Source organism: Muscardinus avellanarius (genome assembly GCF_963383645.1).
Source record: "Muscardinus avellanarius genome assembly, chromosome: 10".
Taxonomy (NCBI): domain Eukaryota; kingdom Metazoa; phylum Chordata; class Mammalia; order Rodentia; family Gliridae; genus Muscardinus; species Muscardinus avellanarius.
Genome location: NC_137796.1, coordinates 41,678,910 through 41,701,416, shown reverse-complemented (window position 1 = coordinate 41,701,416; position 22,507 = coordinate 41,678,910). Strand labels below are relative to the sequence as shown.

The window sequence follows — 22,507 nt, the reverse complement described above, 5'->3', positions numbered from 1 at the left end:
CAAAGGCCCTCTTAAAATGGCGATAACCAAATTCAATATTCATTCTCTCTCTCTCTCTCTCTCTCTCTCTCTCTCTCTCTCTCTCTCTCTCACACTCACACACACACACACACACACACACACACACACACAATCAGTACACACATTATTTAAATACAATCAAGTGACTCCATCAGTATTTCAGAAATAAAATAAAACCATCATTTACTCACCAATGCTGGATTTTCTCTTGGCAGTTAGTGACCACCTGTCATGAAAACAGATAACTACTCATGAAAAAAACAGGGCTATGCAGAGCAAAATCAGTGTATCAGAAAACTAGAACAGTGGCTTTACAGATTTAATAGCATCCCAGTATATACATTTTTATTTGTCAAACACACAGAGATGTGAATGTTAGTTTTTAAACAGCATACTTTATCATAACTCTCTAATGCAGGCTGATAACTACAGAACAAATTACAGCTTTCCAATCCATACTTTGGTACAAAACCTGCTTCATAACTATTAGGTGACATAAGATATAAGATAACTAATATCTGTACAAACTACAGACCTGTTTTCAATGTTACATATTTTGTAGAATACACAAATGTTATAAATAACAAGAAACCGATGTAGCATTCACCTTTCATTAGTTTAAAAACAATAGTAGTGAAGATATTTTATTTTGTCAGTATATCTCCAAATGTTTTCACCTATAATATTTATTCTGATGTACCTAGTATTTTCTATTAGATTTTCAAGAAGAAATACTTTGGATAAAGAGATGCTCTGAACAGCTTATTTTTCCCCTAGTAAGTTATGATAAAATTTTAAGCACTCCATAGACAGCATAAACTATGTTTATAATACTAAAACAATGGAATTAAGTACAAATGTTTTCCTTTGAGATATTTCAATAGATTCTTAGAATGCTGAGAAAACAAATAAGACACTAATCAGTATGAGAAAATACAATTTAAAAAATAACACTATTTTGTAGTGGCAATTTTAAAATTAATACTTCTTTCACACTGCTAAACACCAGTTTTTAAATCACACAACAAAAATATTAAGCAGTAATCTAGATTACCACAGTATCATTTTAGAGATAAAAGGAACTAAGAGAAAAGTCAAATGCCAGGGCCACATAAAATGGGCAGCAGTGTGATCTAGTTTGCAACTCGTTGCTGCTCTAGTGCACTGTTCTAAACACCAATATCACTTCTTGTGTATGCTTGATGTTTTCACCCAAAAATCTTAAGCTTTTTTAGACCTGTCACTAAATTCCTCTATTATAATATTCAATTTCAGAAAAAATTTCCTTCTTTGGGACATTTTAATACTAAAGTAGCAATCCTGTACCAAAATACATGCTGTAATGAGATACCCAACCATACTACACATTAACTCAGCATAAAAAGTCCGTTTTAGAATGAAGATCTCTTGCTAAGTACCAATCACATAGCAACACTTAATAACAGTGGTAATGTATAATAGAGTACTGACTTTACATCTGGAAGAGCCAAGCTAAGACATCAATCCATTTCACTGTTTCTGATTTGGCAGTAATTATAAAATACACAAATAGAATTAAATGTAAATTGAAAAAGAAATAATCATCATGAAATCCTTTTTAGAAAGTTCCTATTTAACAGCCCCATTAAAAGATGAGACCCAAAACCAGGATGTTTTCCAATCCCTGTGCTTGTGTTTCCAAGCATGAAGTGAGCCAAAAGCACAAAAAGAAAAGCCCTGCAAACCATAAGAGCAGAATGTTCATTAACCTCTACATGATAATCCTTTCATTGCTGCAATATTAACTAGTTACATATTCATAATCATTTACATTATTTAAAGGACCTTCGATGAAATTTCTAGGCTATATCCATTAGTGATGGTGTTAAAGGTTATAGAAGATAGTCTACTTATAATGTTTCCAGGAAGCCTTTTTAATTAGTAAATATGTAAATTTGGCACAGATGCGTTTTATGTTTAAAAACAAGTCACTGGTAGAATAGCATGTGTTCTTGCCATCACCCTCCACAGTCTATACTCTGCTTTGTTTTAGCCATCTTTCTTCAGCTCCCCTCCCCTTCTTTCCTAAAACTGTCTCCCTAGAAACAGATATTCAAAAGGATAGGGCAACAACAAAAATCAAGTTTTATATTTTACAGGAGAAATTTTCGCTACCAAAAACTGCTTTACATGTAAAATCTATATGGCTACATATATTTAGAACATCAGAGAAAGTATATGGATGAAATCTACAGAGAAGTGATATTTTGGAAATCAGAAAAAAGGGGAAAAGGAAAAGAGATATGAATTTACATGGAATAACCTTTTGGTTGTACTGTTATCTCTGTTTATATGACTTTTGGTCTACCCACTTTAAAAAAATATTTGAACCCCAGCAGCTGTATTTACATTTTGAGACATTATTTTGACCTGCCAAGGGAAATTCTGAAAAGGAGAGAAATCATTATAATTCAAAGTTGAATGTACCTGGGTTTAAAAAAAAATCTTGTTTGGCTGAGAGTGGTGGCTCACGCTTGTAATCCCAGCATTCAGGAGGCTGAGACCAGAGGATCACTGTTCACGGACAGCCTCAGCTACTTAAGTGAGGCCCTTCACAACTCCGTGAGACCCTGTTTAAAAAAAAAAAGACTAAAAAATAGGACCAAGGGTGTAGCTCCTAGAATGCCTGTGGGTTCCATTACCGGGGTGTGTGTGTGTGTGTGTGTGTGTGTGTGTGTGTGTGTGTGTGTGTGTGTAAAAAAAAAAAAAAGCTTGTTTGCTTGTTTGTGAAGTTAACCCCAGAACTAAGAAATAAGAAATAAACAATCTTATTTCTCTGATTAAGTACCTTAAGTATTAAATGAAGTGATCCTAAGATAGTGAGCCCGGTTCTATAAGTAACTTTGGAAAAACAAAGCCAAAAAAAAAAAAAAAACCATTTCAACACTTTGTTGACTTCCACAAAAGACAGCTATAAAGGAATGATACTAATTTAATTTATTTAAAGATAATTTCACAAGCCGGGCGTGGTGGCACACACTTGTAATCCCCGCACTTGGGAGGCTGAGACAGGAAGATGGCACAGTTGTTCAAAGCCAGCCTCAGCTACTTAGTGAGGCTCACAGCAACTTAGTGAGACCCTGTCTCCAAATAAAAATATAAAATAGGCCTGGGAGTATAGCCCAGAGGTAGAAGGCCTCTGGGTTCCACCCCCAGTACCACCAATAAATAAATAAATAAATATAATTTCACCAAAATTTACAAATATTACACCTTTTAAATCTTACTGCATTTTTATAAAAAGAACTGGTTACTATAGGCTTATGCTATTAAAATAATTGATCTAAGATATTCTTTAATATATTGACTGTAACTGTAGTCAAGAATTTATAAATAAAATATGTAACTACGTAGCACAGCAATAAGTTCACAATAAAGAAACAGGGCTGTGGCCTGATTTACTTTTCCCTCCCTCTCCTTCCTGTCCTGAGCATGTATGTTCACAAGACTGAACTCAGGAACATTTTGCCTCCAGGCTACACTCCCAAACCTTTTTAAGTTTTTGTTTTGAAAAAGGGTCTCATTAGGATGCAGAAAGTATTGCTAAATTGCTGAAGCTGGCCTCAAACTTGCCATCCTCATGTCTCAGTCTTGGCCTGACTTAACACCTTTTAATATACAATCTTCATTCAGAGTATTTACCAACATTCAAGTAGCTATAAAATCATATGATATACTTTCTTTGTAACTTAAAACTATCCTTAACCTAAGATTTATAAGAACAGTAATATACATTAATACTTCAGCTGACGAAAACCAATCTGCAAACATTTCAATGAGCTAGATTTTAACCTCTTTAAAGAATGGAAACCTGCATTCAGAAATGAAGTAACTTACCCAATATAATACAATTGTCCAAGAACTGCTAAGAGATTAAGTCAGTTTCAAAACCAGGTCTATAAAAATCACAATTCATACTCCTTGTGTTGGACTGCATCCAACCACCAATGTAACTTACTAAATAACAGGGCAAAAAAGAAGCTGTTTACTTCAACACTTTCTTTCTTAAAACACTGCTTACTGCTATTTCTCTTTCACTTCCTCCTCAATACAATACTCACAAACAAGACCTTAGCAATAACATCAGTAAAAGCAAACAAGTTTAAATTCACCATTTCACTGTATAAATCCTTATTTCTTCCAATACATCATACTGTTCCCAGCCCTTTCAGATCACATTTCTAAACAACAAACTTCTAAAGGACCATTTATGTCAGACACACCATTTACATAAGACAGACAGACAGACAGACAGACAGACAGAGAGAGAGAGAGAGAGAGAGTGAGTGTGTGTGTGTGTGTGTGTGTGTGTGTGTGTGTGTGTGTGTGTTTAGGAGGAAGGTAATGGGCCAACCCCATAATTACTATCGTATACAACACATTTTTAAGACAATTATATTAATGAAGTTAGATGCCCAGAATGATGATGGACAACCCACCCAACAATCTATTTTTCTGTCCATAGGGGTCCAGCTAACACATTGTTACAAAGGGTTAAAATTTTATTTGATAAACTTTAAGGTCAACAAATTATAAGAAAAATAATAATGCCTTCACCTTATTTCCTCATAAGTTGCTTTTGTAAGATTATTTCATAAAGGAATGAAAGAACAACTTAATATACAGTAAGAACTCCAGTACTTATTTATAGTTCTGCTATTTATTTTGGTAACAGACCACAAGAGGGCATCAACGTATGAATTTCCCAGTTAAATATACAGTGCCACATTAAAACTAAACTTAGAAAGCATAGTAGGTAGTTTGTTTCTGATTTTTGATACTTCTCTAAAAATACTTCCTTTACTTCTGAAACTGTTCTCAATGTACTGCCATTTCAAATTTTTCCTGTATCAATTAATGCATAAAATAATGGTTTGGGGAAAGTACTCATCAGTGCTACCTAAACTTACATGGTTGCTTCTCTTGCTGGACTATAGCTTTAAGACAGATCTTATTTGGTTTTAAAGCTGCTGAATCAAAAGGAAAAAGTATCACTGGAAGTTGAAGCACCTGATAATTACCCTAAAGGTTGCAAATAATTTATTAAAGATAAGATTATCTTGGGAGGCTGAGACAGGAGAATCACAGGTTCACAGATAGCCTCAGCTACTCAGTGAAGCCCACTACAATTTAGTGAGACCTTGTTTCAAAATAAAGAATAAAAAATAAGCCAGATGTGGTGGTGCATGCTTGTAATCCCAGCACTTGGGAGCCTGAGACAGGAGGATCATAGTTTGCAGACAGTCTCAGCTACTTAGTGAGGCCCTTTGCAACTAGGTAAATCCCTGCTTCAAAATTAAAGAATAAAGCCGGGCATGGTGGTGCACGCTTGTAATCCCCGCACTTGGGAGGCAGAGACAGGAGGATCACGCAGGTTGGAAGCCAGCCACACACACTGGCTTAGGAGACCTTGTTTCCAAATAAAAATGTAAAAAAAATAGGTCTGGGAGTGTAGCCCGGAGGTAGAAGGGCTTCCAGGAACCCCAGTACCACCAAAAAAATAAATAAATAAAAATAAAGAATAAAAATTAGGGCTGGGGGTGTAGCTCAGAAGTAGACTGCCCCTGGGTTCAATCCCCAGTACCACACACACACACACAAAAAGATAAGACTCAGCTAATTAAATTATATAAGTACACAAAAAGTACACGTTTAACAAAATTAGTAAAAATTACAAATCTTTAAGTAAACTCTTTTACAAAGAAGGAAGGAATTGACTACAGGTTCCTAACCTAAAAAAAAAAAAAAAAGCAACAAGTGGTGAGATAAACTGCAACAAACTGAGGGCTACATTATTAAAACCACCACAAAAGCAAAAAAAAATAGTAATAATAATTAATTTTAAACAAATTTACATTCTAAATATGCTACCAAAAGTACAATTATATGAAGCTATTTCTTTAAATACTTAAATGTTATTTTAAAACCTGCCTAAGATAAAATCAAAATTATCATTTTGATCCTAACTTCTAAGTTTTAGCCCATTTTCTCTGACACATTTCTAAGGCATTCTATCAGCATTCAAAACTGGTCTCTTTTTACATAAATATTGGATGTTTTAACATGCTTTGGTACTATATATTGAGATCTTTGTTGGTTTTTACCTATAAATTGGGGTTCTTTTTTCCTTCATTGTGTATTACTCATAATCCCAACTGTTCTAATAATATAGTTTTTCTCCTACTCAAAATATTCAAGGATGATAATACATTCAGGGATAGATAAGAATAAAGACACTAACATGTTTCTGGGATTGTTTAAATTAGATATCAGGAAACTAACTGCACTGACTGAAAGTTCTATGCGGTTAAAAGTCACATCTACTTACATCTACTTTATTTGATAATATTCACCAAACATATAGTAAGCACATACAAAGTCCTTCTAAAGTACAGTTCTATACTCACATAGCCACAAACCTCAGGAGCAGATGTTTTTCAGTTTGGAACTTTTATGTATTTTAGTAGGCTAATACAGTACAAATATAGAGGAGAACTAGGAAAGTGAGCTGAGAATGCTTTTTTCTAGAACAATTCTGGGCATAGGCAAGAGTCTATGAATTATGATGTGCCCTGAACAACCACAGCTGGGTGACAGAAACAAGCAGAATCTCGGACAGTTTAACATGGCTATGGTAATAAAATAAGGCATAAAAGAAAGGTTGTTTATTTTTTATGACATTTATCAAATTTCAAAGCTAATAAAGCTAAAAAATAAAAGCTAAATTAAAATTCTGAAAAGTGGAACTCAGGAAGAAACAAAAATTTAGAGTTCAGAGGCCTCCATGATCCAGGTATGGTGGCACACATCTATAATCCCGGTATTTGGAAGGCCAAGACAAGAGGATCCATACCAGTCTCAGAAACTTCAGCAAGACTCTCTCAGCAACCTAGTGAGATCCTGTTTCAAAACAAAAAATTAAAAAAAAAAACCCTAGATTCAATCTGAAGAAAAGAGGAGGAAGGGAGAATAAGAAAGGAGAAGGAGAAATAGCAGGCTCCAAGAAAAGATGCCCTGGTGAACAAAATCAAGTTCTCATACGAAAGCCCTGAAGATTGGAAGTAATAGATCGCATACTAAAACAATCACCTGGCCTTCATTCCATTCATTACCTGCCAGTTCACACTCTACCTACCTAGAAGGTAAGACCCTTCTAGAGATAGATCTCATCTTCAAATCATCTAACAATCTCAGCATTTATTTAAAAATTACTAGAATGCCAAGAAACAGGACCATATGAATAAATACAAAGAGGAAGAAAAAAAACAGAAAACAGAACTAAACAGACATGCAATGTAGATAACTGGAGTTAACAAAGTAGGACATTAAAATAACAATAATTAAATTAGACCAGAGACTGTGAAGTTATTAAAGCATAGGCTCAACACTACAACATATTGGCACAGGCAGTAACTTTCTCAACAAAACCTCCAAAGCTCAGGAAATTAAAGCAAGAATGAACAAGTGGGATGGCATCAAACTAAAAAGTTTCTTCTCATCAAAGGAAACCATCAATAACCTAAAGAGGAAGCCCACAGAATGGGAAAAGATCTTTACCAGCCACCACTCTGATAGGGGGCTAATATCCAGAATATGCAAAGAGCTCAAAAGACTCTACACTAGCAAAACAAACAACCCAATCAAGAAATGGGCAATTGAACTGAATAGACACTTTACAAAAGAAGAGTTACAAAGGGCCAACAGATACATGAAAAGATGTTCTACATCATTAGCCATCAGGGAGATGCAAATCAAAACTACACTGAGATTCCATCTAACCCCAGTCAGAGTGGCAAGCATAAAGAAATCAAACAATAATAAATGCTGGCGAGGATGTGGGGAAAGAGGAACGCTTTTACACTGTTGGTGGGAGTGCAAACTAGTTCAGCCACTATGGAGATCTGTGTGGAGATTCCTTAGAAAACTGGGAATAGATCAACCATATGATTCAGCTTTACCACTCCTGGGTATTGTTCCAAAGGGGTTGAAATCAGAGAACTACAGCAACATATACATATCTATGTTCATAGGAGCAAAATTCATAATAGTCAAAATATGGAACCAACCCAGGTCCCCATCAACAGATGAATGGATTGCCAAATTATGGGAAATACACACAATAGAATTCTATTCAGCTATAAAGAACAAAATCATGTCATTTGCAAGAAGATGGAAAATCCTGGAGAGCATTATGTTAAGTGAGATCAGCCAAGCACAGAAAGAGAAGGGACATGTTTCCTCTAATATGCCCAAACTAGGGAGCATAGGGGATACCAGAGGGACTCCAGACAATGGAAAGAAAATGTCAGCAAAGTTTGATTGGAAAGATAGGAGAGGAGGAAAGCTGAACTTGATTAATGAGGGTCCATATCCGAATATGTGTAAAAGTATGAATATGGCATGGTTACCCTGGACAATCATTAGTGGGAGGGGGGAAGGGAAAACAGGGGTGGAGGGGGGAGAGGGCAACAAGTATAGTTTAAATGTATACCATTTATTTTCAATAAAAATATGTATTAGAAATGAAAAAATAATCGCCGGGCGTGGTGGCGCACGCTTGTAATCCCCGCGCTTGGGAGGCGGAGACAGGAGGATCGCGCAGGTTCGAAGCCAGCCGTGCTGGCGTAAGAGACCCTGTTTCAAAAATATAAAAATAGGTCTGGGAGTGTAGCCCGGAGGAAGAAGGGCTTCCAGGAACCCCGGTACCACCAAAAAAAAAAAAGAAATGAAAAAATAACAATAATTGGCCAGGTGTGGTGGCGCACGCTTGTAATCCCCGCGCTTGGGAGGGTGAGACAGGAGGATCGCACAGGTTGGAAGCCAGCCTCAGCTACTTAGTGAGGCTCTCAGTAACTTAGTGAGACCCTGTTTCCAAATAAAGTATAAAATAGGTCTGGGAGTATAGCCTGGTGGTAAAAGGCCCCTGGGTTCCACCCTCAGTACCACACAAAAAAAAAATAATAATAATAATTAACATTTGCAGGAAAATATGGAGAAATAAATGAAAATTCAAGTTCACTGTAAATCTATAAAAATGAATCAAATAAAACCTACAACTGAATCATCTAATTTCAATTAATGGTGTTAAAAGGACAGACAGATAGTATAAATCAAGATTTAAAAAAAAAAAACTTGTTAGCCAGGCGTGGTAGTGCACGCATGTAATCCCTGTGCTTGGGAGGCAGAGACAGGAGGATCTGGGAGTGTAGCCCGGAGGTAGAAGGGCTTCCAGGAACCCCAGTACCACCACCACCAAAAAAAACAAAAACAAAAAAACAAACTTGTTTCAGGTCAGTTAAATAAAATATCCAAATTAAAGCCCAGAGACTTCCCAGTAAAAAGAGGAATAGTAAACAAACAAACAAACAAAAAACTATACACAGAACAAATACAGAAAAAAGTACCACAAACAAGTTAATAGAAGGAAATAACAATAAGGGATGTTTTATTAATCCAAAGGAAGGGGGAAGCAGAGAAAGAACATAAGAGTAGTCAAATAGAACCTTATGAGATATTACTTAACACTTTTTATAATGGTCATTATTTTTTTAAAGTAGTAAACGGGTATTACTGAATATATACAAATGCTGAAATACTTAGGAATTGTTGCTGGAAAGGTAAAATGGGACAGCGACTGGGGAGACTGTGGAAAACAGTAATGCAGTTCTCTAAAAATTAAACATATGATCCAGAAATTCAACCTTTAACAATACTAAAAAAACTGAAAGCATAGGCTAAACATATATTTGCAAACCCATGTTCATAGCAGCATTATTCACAATAGTCAAAAACTAGAGGCAAACCAGAAGTGGTAGTACACACTTATAATCCCAGTACTTGGGAGGCTGAGAAGGAACACAGTTTCCTAAATACCCTCATCTACTTGGTGATGCCCTCCACAACTTAGCAAGACCCTGTTTCAAAATAAAGAATAATAAATAGGACTGGGGGTCTATCTCAGAGGTAGAATGCCCCTGGATTCAATTCCCAGCAAGCACCAAAAAAAAAAGTAGAGGCAACCCAAGTATCCACTGACAGAATAAACAAAATTGTATAATAAAATTTAAACTTAAAAAGAAAATTCTGACACATGCTATGACACAAAAGAACTTTGAAGACATTATACACAGCAAAATAAACCAGTTAAAAAAAAGGGCAAATATCATATGATTCATGAAGTATCTAGGCTAACCAAATTCAGATAAAGAATTAGGATGATGTTTGACATGAGATAGGAGAGGGAGGAATATTTTTTAATACTGAAGTTTAGTTTTGCAACACAGAAATACTAGAAAAGGGTGGCTTTCAAATGATCAACAATGTGAATATACTCAGTGCCACTCGGTTGTATATTTAATAATAAGCTTTATATTTTGTTATAATTTTTAACTGTAAAATAATGTGTCAGGCATGGTGGCACAAGGCTGTCATCTCAGTCCATGGGAGGCTGAGACAGGAGGGAGGATCCCAAGTTTAAGGCCAGCCTCAGATACTTGGTCTTGTTATATTCATCTTAGAAGAATTTATGTATTTTTTAATCTGTCTTTGTATCTTTTTCATTGGCTTTCAGTTTAATTACGATATGCTTAGATATGGTTTTCTTTGTATTTGGCAGTCTACTTTGAATATATAGTTTGAGTTTGTAATTTGGTGTCCATTTTGAAAATTCTGTCCATTCTTTAAATACTGTGTGTGTGTGTGTGTGTGTGTGTGTGTGTAGATGTTTATATTCTTAAGTTTGTTCAGGATCTCTGTTAAAATTTAGTCACCTTGGTCATTTATAAACAATAATAATTTACTTTCTACAGTTCTGGAGGCTGAGAAATCCAAGATCAAGGCACCAACGCCTTGTCTGGTTGTTCCACAGACCCCTTTCTTTTTGTCCTCCTCTTACGGTCGGTGACAGGTCCAAGACAGCTCTCTAGGGCCTCTTTTATAAGGACATTAATTCTATCACTGAGAGTTCTTGGCCTTGTAAACTAATCACCTCCCAAATGTCTGACCACTTAACCCTATCATATCATGATTAATTAGATTCCAATATATAAACTGTATGGAGTAGGAAGATTATACACAAACATTAGGACCACAACAGGTAATAAGAGATGGAATAGGTAGACTGATAAGATTCTGGTTTGAATCTGTTGCCCTGGATTGGACTGAGAATGTACAAGAGACAGAATAAGGTCAAAAATGATAAATTCTAGTAAATGAGATTGTGAACTATACAAGAAAAACTGCACAAAAAGCAATAAGACTGAGCACTAACTTGGATTTTATTCTAAATACAAATAGAAGCCACAAGAGAATAGTAAGTAGAAGTAAAAAATGGCATAATTCAATTTACATTCATATTTGGGGGGGCTGCTGGGTATTATACCTAGGGATTCATATATGTCAAGCACATACCCTACCACTGAGCTACATCCCCAGACTCCATTCTTAAAAATGTATCTTCTTGCCCGGCTTGGGGGCACATGCTTGTAATCCCCGCTCTTGGGAGGCTGAGACAGGAGGATCACACAGGTTTGAAGCCAGCCTCAGCTACTTAGTGAGGCTCTCAGCAACTTAGTGAGACCTTGTTTCCAAATAAAATATAAAATGGGTCTGGGAGTATAGCTCGGAAGTAGAAAGCCTCTGGGTTCCACCCCCAGTACCACCAAAAAAAAAAGTATCTTCTTGCCGGGCGTGGTGGCCCACGCTTGCAATCCCCTCGCTTGGAGGCGGAGACAGGAGGATCGCGCAGGTTCGTAGCCAGCCACACTGGTTTAAGATACCCTGTTTCAAAAAAATAAAATAGGTCTGGGAGTGTAGCCCAGAGGTAGAAGGGCTTCCAGGAACCCCAGTACCACCAAAAAAAAAAAAAAGTATCTTCTTAAAGAGTACCCTGGAAAGTAGGCAGAAGAGGAATAACTGGAATCACCAAAATCAGCCAGCAAATACTTTTTCCAGGTAAGAAATTTTGAAAATGGCAAGAGTCCAAGGGGAAAAAAAGCCAGTTAAAGGAACTCAAAACATGGATCCCCAGTTTCTGGACATCATGTGCTTCTAGCTCTTACCTCTTTAGGTTTCATATTGTCAATTAAATTGATAGTTCTTAGCCCAGCATGGTGGCACACACTTAAAATCACAGCTTTTGGGAGGCTGAGAGAGGAGGATCACAGTTCACAGACAGCCAGCCTCAGCTACTTTGGAGAGGGCCTCTGCAACTCAGTGAGACCCTGTTTCAAAATAAAGAATTAAAAATAGGACTGGAGTTGTAGCTCCAAGGTAGAATATCCCTGGGCTCCATCCCCAGTACCTCAAATTAATTAATTAATTAATTGATTGATAGTTCTTTGAAAAAGTGATTATAAACATGAATAAAACTAAAGTAATTCACCCATTGGCTCAGTAATCCTGCCTCTAGGACTTCACTTGAAGTTACTTTGCAAATGAGAAACAACATACACATAAAGTGATTCACTGAGACATTAGTTTTACTATTAAGAGGCTGAAACCACCATTGATAACAGCTGAATAGATGATGGTTACTATGCAACCATAAAATAGAATGAGAAAATCTCACTAAAAACCACAGTATTCTAGGCATATTGTTTAGTAAGAAATAAGAGACAAAATAGAAAACGCTATCTTTTGTAAGAAGGCTAAAGAAAACATATGTATTTCAGTTTATTGTTGTTGCTGTTCCAAAATTTAATACTATAAGTATATATCAAAATCCACGTGGAAAAAATAATTCCAGTACCTTCCAGTACCTTCTGAGATTAAAAAAAAATTATACCATAAAAGAATAATGTAAGGGCAAAAAAATTCTTCAACTTTTACTTTATAATGTTAGAGGCTAGCAGTGATATTCTTAAATTATTTCATGTTTATAGGACAGAGCATATGAATAAACACAGATGTTGAAAACCATGGTTCTATAAAAGAAGAAAGGGATATTCAAATATAGATTGGTAGTCATAGTGGCCCATGATTGTGATCCCAGTACTTGGGAGGCTGAGACAGAAGGACTGCAGGTTCAGAGCCTTCTGCAACTTAGTGAGACTGTTTCAAAAACAAAGAATAAAAAATAGGGCTGGGGGTATAGCATGGAAGTAGTATGTCGCTGGGTTCAATTCCCAGTGTCACAGATAGGAAAGCTGAGGAAGACTTCTGTGGTGATAGATTTCAATTTAATTTTTTAGGGTGTACCATCAGAATACACTGAACTCAATTTTAATGTTTTTATCTCTTTCTTGAGTAGTCCTATTTGCAAAAACAAAAATTTCACGGCCTTTATTCTTTCTTAGTGATCTTCCAAAGGGTAAAAAGAAAAATAAAGGAGTAAGGAAACTTATTTTGTTTTTGCAATTGAAATATGAGTACAGTGAAGCTCTTTGTACATCTAAGATACACTATGAGATCCTAATTTCTATGGTTTGAATATGGTTTGTCCCCTAAAGGTTCATATGATGAAAGGAAGCTCCCCAGTGTGGCAAAGTTGAAGTGGTAGGACCTTTAAGAGATAGCAGAGCTTAATGCCCCCTCATGAACAGTTTAATGCTATAAGAGCTGGTTGTCATAAAGGAAAAAAACTCTATACTTTGGTCTCTCGTCTGCAGCCAGTTCAATTTTTGTTTCTCTGTCATGCTGTGATGTAGACAAGGGACCCTAGTCAAGACAAAAGCATCATGCTATTTGGACCTTCCAGTCACCAGAATCATGAGCCAAATCTCTTTATACGTCACCCAGCCTCAGGTATTTTGTTATAGCAACACAAAACAGACTAAGATACTGGGGACTTGTATTTCTCCTGAATCTTGCTATTTCATCACCCTCGTAACTATTTCATGATCAATTAATTGTTCCTATGCTTAAGAAAGAACAATAAAAAGGAACAATTATAAAATTACCTAGAAAGATAACATAACCAACACTGAAATATCATCCTCAGTTACCTTACATTGTACAAACACATCATTTTTCAAAAAAGTATAAAAGACTGAAGACACTATCTTTTTTTTTTTTTTTTTTTTGGGTGGTGGTACTGGGGGTGGAGCCCAGAGGCTTTCTACCTCTGGGCTATACTCCCAGACCCATTTTATATTTTATTTGGAAACAGGGTCTCACTAAGTTGCTGAGAGCCTCACTAAGTAGCTGAGGCTGGCTTCAAACCTGGGTGATCCGCCTGTCTCAGCCTCCCAAGTGCAGGGATTACAAGCGTGAGCCACCACGCCTAGCTCTGAAGACACTATCTTTAAAGATAGTCTAGTTTCCCATAAACAAAGATTTCAGATTTTTAAATTTTCTGTCCATAAAGGCAAAAATAAAATGACAAAGATATTTCACAATCATTAAACACATCAGAATATGAATAAAAAGAAAGAGCAGCTCTCTTAAACAGTACTGACCAATAAAATTTCCTTGATGATGGAAATCTTTAGCATCAAGCACTGTCCACTGCATAGTTAAATGTGGCTAATGAGCAACTGAAGTACAGCTATTTTGACCAAAAAAAAACCTGAATTTTTAAATTTTGCCTAATTTTAATAATGATAGTAAACATTTATGCCTCTAATGAAGGTGCACCCACATTTGTAAAACAAACTCTTCAGGACATTAGGCCTCAAATAGAACCAAATACAATAATATTGGGAGGCTTAAACACACCACTCACACCACTAGCTCGATCTTCGAGACAAAAGTTGAGTAAAGACTCTTCAGACCTAAAGAACAATATAAACCAAATAGACCTAATAGATATATACAGAATATTTTAACCAGCAACAGCTGAAGACACATTCTTCACATCTATCTATATAAACTTCTCCAAAATAGACCACATCCTGAGCCACAAAGCAAGCACCAGCAAATTCAAAAGATGTAATACAATTCCCTGCATCTTTTCAGATCACAACAGAATGAAACTAGAAATCAACAAGAAGTCCAAAAGAAATTACATAAACACATGGAGATTGAATGATACATTCTTGAATGAGGAATGGGTTCTCCCCTTAGAACAGAAATAAGGGGGAAATTTTTTTTTAATTCCTGGAATTAAATGAAAATAGAGACATGACATACCAAAATCTATGGGACACACTAAAGGCGGTCTTAAGAGGAAAATTTATAGCACTGAGTGCTCACATAAGAAAAACAAAAAGTTGCCAAATAAACAACCTAATGACACACCTCAAAAACCCTGAAAAACAAGAGCAGTTTAATCCCAAAGCCAGTAGAAGGCAGGAAATAATTAAGAGCTGAAATAAATATCAAGAATAAAAATAATACAAGAGATCAACAAATCAAAAGGCTGGTTCTTTGAAAAAATTAACAAGTCCCTAGCCAATCTAACCAAAAGAATCAACCCAAATTATTAAAATCAGAAATGAAACAGGAGATTTCACCACAGACAGTGAAGAAACTCAGAGGATCATCAGAAACTGTTTTGAAAATTTATATTTAAATAACCTGGAAAACATGGAAGAAATCGACAGATTTCTAAACACATACAACCTAACCTACCTAAGTTGAACTAAAAGGATATAATAAAACTTAAACTGCCCAATAGCAAGCAAAGAAATACAAACAGCAATAAGAATCCTGCCATCAAAGAAAAGCCCAGGTCTAGATGGGTTTGCAGCTAAATTTTACAAAATTTTTAGAGAACTAAACCTAATACTTCACAAGTTACTTTGTAAAATCAAAAAGGATGAATTCTTCCAAACTCCTTCTATGAGGCCAATATTACATTAACACCAAAACCAAATAAAGATACCTCAAAAAAAGAAAATTACAGACCAATTATCATTGATGAACAATGATGCAAAAATTCTAAACAAAATACTAGCCATACACATTCAAAATTACATCAAGAAAATTGTACACCATGATCAAGTTGGTTTCATCCCAGGAAAGCCAGGCTGGTTCAATATATGCAAATCAATACATGTTATTCATCACATAAATAGAACTAAAAACAAAAATCACATGATCATATCAAGAGATGCTGAAATAGCATTTGACAAAATCCAACACCCATTCATGTTAAGAAAACACTGCAAAAAACTGGACTTGAAGGAACATATCTCAACAACATTAAGGCAATATACAATAAACCCAAAGCCAACATCATACTGAGTAAGGAAAAACTGCAGGAATTCCCTTTAAAATCAGAAACAAGAGAAAGATGCCCACTATCACCACTCCTTTTCAATATAGTCCTTTAAGACTTGCCAGAAGCAATAAGACAAGTATATCAAAGGAATTCAAATAGGAAAAGAAGAATTTAGATTTTTTTGTTTGCAGATGACATGATCCTATACCTAGAAGACCCAAAAAATTCAACCAAAAGAATTGTAGAGCTGATTAACCAATACAGCAAAGTAGCGGGATACAAATCAGTAGCTTTTCTATTTGCCAATCATAAATCCATAGGGAAACAAATACAGAAAACAATTCCATTCACAATAACCTCAATACCAATAAAATACCTAGGAATAAACCTAACCAAAGAGGTAAATGAAAATTATAGTGACATTTCTATAATGAAAATTATAAAACATTAAAGAAATTGAAGACGACCTTGGAAGATGGAAAGATCTCCCTTGCTCCTGAGTAGGCAGAATAATTATCAATATGGCCATTCTACCAAGAGTGATCTACAGAATCAATGCAGTCTCTATCAAAATACCAATGTCATTCTTCACAGACCTAGAAAAATCAGTCATGAACTTTTATATAGAGAAATAAAAGACCCAGAATAGCCAAAACAATTTCCAGTAACAAGAACCATGCAGGAGATAAATTATACTACAGAGCTATAGTAATTAAAACAACATGGTATTGACACAAAACCAGACACACAGACCAATGAAACAGAATAGAAGATACAGAAACTAACCCATACACAATTAGTCAACTGATCTTTGACAAAGGGGCCAAATACATACACTGGAGAAAAGACAGCCTTTTTCAATAAACGGTGCTGGAAAAACTATCAATTTGTAGAAAAATGGAACTAAATCCTTATCTGTCACCTTATACAGAAATCAACTCAAGATGGATCAAAGACCTGGAAATTACACCAGAGTCTATGAAGCTGTTGGAAGAGGGATAAGGTTCAACACTCCAACAACATATAGGCACAGGTAGAAACTTCCTCAACAAGACTCCCAAAGCTCAGAAAATTAAAACAAGAATAAGTGGGATGGCATCAAACTAAAAAGTTTCTGCTCATCAAAGGTAATATTACATCAAGAGCCTAAAGAGAAAGCCTACAGAATGGGAGAATATCCTTACCAGCTATCCCTCTGACAGAGGTCTAATATTTAGAATATACAAAGAACTTAAAAAAAACTTTACACTAGAAAGCCAGATGTGATGATAAGGAGAAACCTCAGGGAAGTCAGAAAGAAGATATAAGGTTAGGGGTAGAGGAAGACTTAGGTTCATTAATAGAAACACTACCATAGACTATGTGTATGCATGTGAATGTACACCAATGTCAATCTGGGTACTCCACACTGGGAGGGAAATGGGAAGGGGAGGCACCAAGAGCATGTGCATGTATATCATTGTCAACATGATTTAAATTATGATGTGAGATTATAATGCACCAATAAAAGCACAAAAATAAATATATCAGAAACAGTAAACTAGGTTATACAGTTGGAAAAACTGTACTATTAATTCTTTAAGAGACTTTTATGAGAAGACTATGGCAAGCTAGTCAATTAAGTGAAGGCTAGAGGTATGAGTCTGACATTCTTAATCTATTATTCTTTCATGTCTATAAATGTAATTTTATTTGAAAATATTAAACTATTATTCTACAGAAAAGAATTCATCTTTAAGATGTTGGATCTGAAACTTTTGGACCTTAAAAAACAATCTTGACGCCAGGCAAGGTGGTGCATGCTTGTAATTCCCGCAATTGGGAGGCTGAGACAGGAGGATCGCACAGGTTTGAACCCAGCCTCAGCTACTTAGTGAGGCTCTCGGCAACTTAGTGAGACCCTGTTTCCAAATAAAATATAAAATAGGTCTGGGAGTATAAGTCAGAGATAGAAAGCCTCTGGGTTCCACCCCCAGTACCACCAAAAAAACAAAACAACAATCTTGACATTTTTTAAATGAATAAACTTTCTTGGCTTTAAAAATAAATTTTACCTAATTTGAATATTAAATATAACTTGAATAGGCACATGTAACTAGTGGCTATTATATTGGAAAGCATAACAAAACACTAATAATAATGATAGTGAAAATGAAAGTATAAATTTGAGCCAGGCATGGTGCAAGATGCTTATAATCTCAGTACTTGGGAGGCTGAGACAGGAGGATTACAGGTTCACAGCCAGCCTCAGGATTTTATGGGCCATCCACAACTTAGTGAGACCTTGTTTCAAAATAAAAATGAAACATAGGGCTAGGGGTGTAGCTTGGAGGTAGAATGCCCCTGAGTCCAAATTCCAGCACCACAAAAAAAAACCTAAATCTAAGACTGTAAGTTTTCAGACAACAATATCTCAGATTAATTTTTACAAATTCAGTAAGTAATATGTAAAAATTAACTCAAAATGGATCAATAACATAAATGTAAGAGTTAAAACCAAAAAACTCCTAAAACAAATCATAGGTATACATCTTTATGACCTTGGATTTGGCGATGGATTCTTAGATGACACTAAAAACATGAGCAACAAAAAATAGCCTGGATACATTAAAATTAAAAACTTTTCTACAAGTGAAAAGATAACCAAAACTATAGGAGAAACTGTAAACTATGTATGAGAGAAGGATTTAATGTCTGGATATGAAGCCCTAGCTGACCATGATTTTTAAACAGGGCCAGAGATGTAGCACAGTAGCTAAGTTGGCCCCAGTACCTTTAAAAAGGAAAAAAAAAATAAAAATAAAAAAGCTGGGCGTGGTGCTACACACTTGTAATCCCAGTACTTGGGAGGCTGAGACCAGAGGATCACAGGTTTGAGGACAGACTCAGTAAGTAATGAGACTATAATCAACCTAGACTGACCCTATTTAAAAATAAAAATAAAAAATAGGACTGGAAGTGTAGCTTAGAAAAAGAACGCCCCTGGACTCAATCCTCAGTACCACACACAACAAGAAAAAAAGTAAGTAATAATCAAAGAATGGTGAGACTAAAGGGGCTCCCTTGGCCAAATTTAGGACAATCTAAATATCAAAAGGAGTAATAAGCCATGAGTGATCATATCTACAACCCCAGTACTAGGAGGTTGAGACAGGAGGGCCATAGGTTCAAGGCCAGTCTCAGTGACTTAGTAGCTTGAGACTCTCAAGCAATTTATTGAGACCCTGTTTAAAATTTTAAAGCCAGGTGTGGTGGTATGCACTTGTAATCCCAGCATTCTGGAGGCTGAGACCAGAGGCTCACAGTGGTTTGGTGGTTCGTGGACAGCCTCAGCTTAGTGAGGCCCTCTGCAACTCAGTGAGACCCAGTTTCAAAATAAAGAATAAAAAAAACAGGGCAGGGGGTGTAGCCCAGAGGTCAAAGGCCCCTGGGTTCCATCACCAGACCCGCAGCAAAAAAAAAAAAAAAAAAAAAAAAAAAAATTGGGTGGTATTGAGGATGGAACCCAGGGGCCTTCTACCTCCGGGCTATACTCCCAGACTTATTTTATATTTTATTTGGAAACAGGGTCTCTTAAGCCAGCTAAGGCTGGCTTCGAACCTGTGCAATCCTCCTGTCTCATCCTCCCAAGTGCAGGGATTACAAGTATGCACCACCATGCCTGGCTATATATATATATATTTTTTTTAAGCCTTTTATTAATAAAGGGTTGAGGGTAATACCTCAAAAGTAAAATCCCCTCTGAGTTCAATTCCAATTATAACACACTAAGAAAGGGGGAAGGAGCACCGCAAAGCCTCTTCTTCAAAGAAAAGTGCCAGGTAACAAATGTCGATGGTTAGAAAATCACTAATTTATAAACAAAATAATGACTAATTAAGGCAAAAATCATCCGTGGTAAAAGGCTGTTAGGGAACAGTCTTCAAGTATTATTATTCCTTACTCAATGGAAAATGTACCTTTATGGCGGAAAACTGGCAGATACCACCTTAAATAAATACTTAGCAAAAGCAATAATCAGAGAAAGCAACATTATGTATTTTCTGATATGATAAATGGGAAGTCTTCATCACCTATGTATTATTTTTGCCAAAAATATTTAACTTTGAGCCAGGCATGGTGGCCCATGCTTATAATCCCCGCACTTGGGAGGCAGAGACAGGAGGATTGCGCAGGTTCGAAGCCAGCTGTGCGCGCTGGCTTAGGAGACCCTGTTTCCAAATAAAAATATAAAATAGGTCTGGGAGTGTAGCCCAGAGGTTGAAGGGCTTCCAGGAATCCCAGTACCACCAAAAAATAAAAAAATTTAAAAAAATATTTAACTTTGTTTTGTTATACTCATTAGACACCTCCAAATTATAGAACATTCTATAAGAAAACTGACTTGATTTCTTCAAAAATATCAACAGACAAAAGTGAGCAGGATTATTTTAGATGAAAGATCACATAGATACATGTAAGAGATAATATAGATATCACCAACTGCAATAGTGATCTTTGGATCTTGAATTAAAAAAAGAGTTAAGGGACTATTTTTAGAAAACCTGAGGAAGCTAGGTGTGGTGGTCATGCTTGTTAATTTTCCTACTTGGGAAGATGAGACAGGGGATCATAGGTTCAAAACCAGCCTCAGCTACTTAAGTGAGTGAGACTATCTACAACTTAGTGAAATCCTGTTTCAAAATAAAGGAAAAAACATGGCAGGGTTATAGCTTGGAGGTAAAATGCACTGGGTTCAATCCCCAGTACTGCAAAAAAATAAAAAAGGAAAAACTGAGAAAATTTTAATTTGTCAAAAGTCCGTGTTAATCTTTAGATCTGAAAAAAGTATACTAAAATTATATAGCAGAATGACCTTTTTCTAAAATATGTACTTCGAACTGGAAGTGGTGGCGCACGCTTGTAATCCCAGCATTTGGGAGGCTGAGACTGAAGGATCGCGGTTCCCAGACAGCCTTAGCTACCTAGTGAGTCTCTTTGCAACTCAATGAGACCCTGTTTCAAAATAAAGAATTAAAAATAGGGCAGGGGGTGTAGCTCGGAGGCCGAATACCCCTGGGTTCCATCCCGACTCGCAAAAAAAATAAAATAAAATATGTACTTCATTGTTTGGAATGTGACGATATCGCAAATTATTTTCAAATGGTTCATCAGAGAAAAAAAGAATATAAAGAAAGGAAATGCAAATGGGACAAAAAAAACTAGTTGACAACTCTAAACAAAGAGTGTTCATCATACTTATATTTAAAATTTTTGTAGTTTGCAACTTTTTCAAAATAAACAGTTGTATTTTAAGAGGAAAAATGACTGCCTTTTGACAGACCAGAAAGATTGAGAGTTGCCAATCTGGAAATAAAGGCAAGTAATATAACCTAAAAGACTTTCAAATCCAAACTGAAAGCATTATGTAGAAAACCAAAATCAAGCAATTATGATTGCAGTATAGATTCCATGCACCTCCTTTCTTTTTTCTTTCCTTCATTTTAAGACCATTCTTGTTTTTTGTTCCAATCTGGAGCAACCAAACACAATAAAAAATAGAATTTTTCTCTCTTGAAACACTATATTTATTAACATCTTCAAAAAAAAAAAAAAAAAAGAAAGAAAGAAACCAGAGTTAACTTTTTGTATGTCTCAAGACTGGCTAAAACTTGAGTGTTAAAAACCACAAAATCTGCTGGACTTCCGGGAAGATGGCGACGGAGAAAAGCAGAGCTTATGAGCCCCGCTAACAACCAATCTCTATTAGCACAAAATCAGCGCCTTTCATAGTCAGAATATACCATCAGCAGAGAAACAAAAAATGTAATTACAAGGGACAGAGAAAAAGAGGGCTGGAAAAATGAGACACAGAAAGAAACCAGATCGCAGTGCTGCGGCCGGAGCCTCGGAGCGGCGGGCGCCATCTTCCCTTGCAGCACGAGGCCCCAGAAAGGAGGGGGACTCAGAACGGAGCTCAGAGCCAGAGAGGAGATACACCAGCCTCACGCCTGAGGACGCGGCAGCAGCACCTTACTGCCGATGGCAGGAGCGAGTTCACCGGACGGCTCCAGACCAACGCACTCAACAGCCCACCAGGCTCCAGAGACGAGCGGCAGATAGCAAGCCGAGGTGAGCCGCTGCGGAACAACCGGGCGGGATTCGGCAGATTTTTCGGCGCAGGGAGCGTCTAAAGCTCCCAGTGGCTGGGCTCAGCACACCCTGCATGGACTCAGAGGAGAGCGCAAAACCAGAGAAGAAATTCGCCGGCCTCATGGCCGAGGGTGTGGCAGCAGCACCTTATTGCCACCGGTGGCAGCAGCAGCAGCGAATTCACCGAGTCCATTACAGCTCCATCGGCGCACT

At 36.5% G+C, this 22,507-nt stretch overlaps 1 protein-coding gene across 1 annotated transcript in view; it reads right to left on the bottom strand.

Annotated features, from left to right (window-relative positions):
• The window catches only part of URI1 (URI1 prefoldin like chaperone), a gene marked incomplete at both ends in the record, with an annotated part of 90,069 nt that overhangs the window by 57,199 nt on the left and 10,363 nt on the right, over positions 1–22,507 (bottom strand). Inside the window, one exon of the mRNA XM_080702452.1 lies at positions 213–247. Within this exon, the coding sequence (XP_080558578.1) occupies positions 213–247 (35 nt within the window). The remainder of the gene's footprint in view (positions 1–212; positions 248–22,507) is intronic.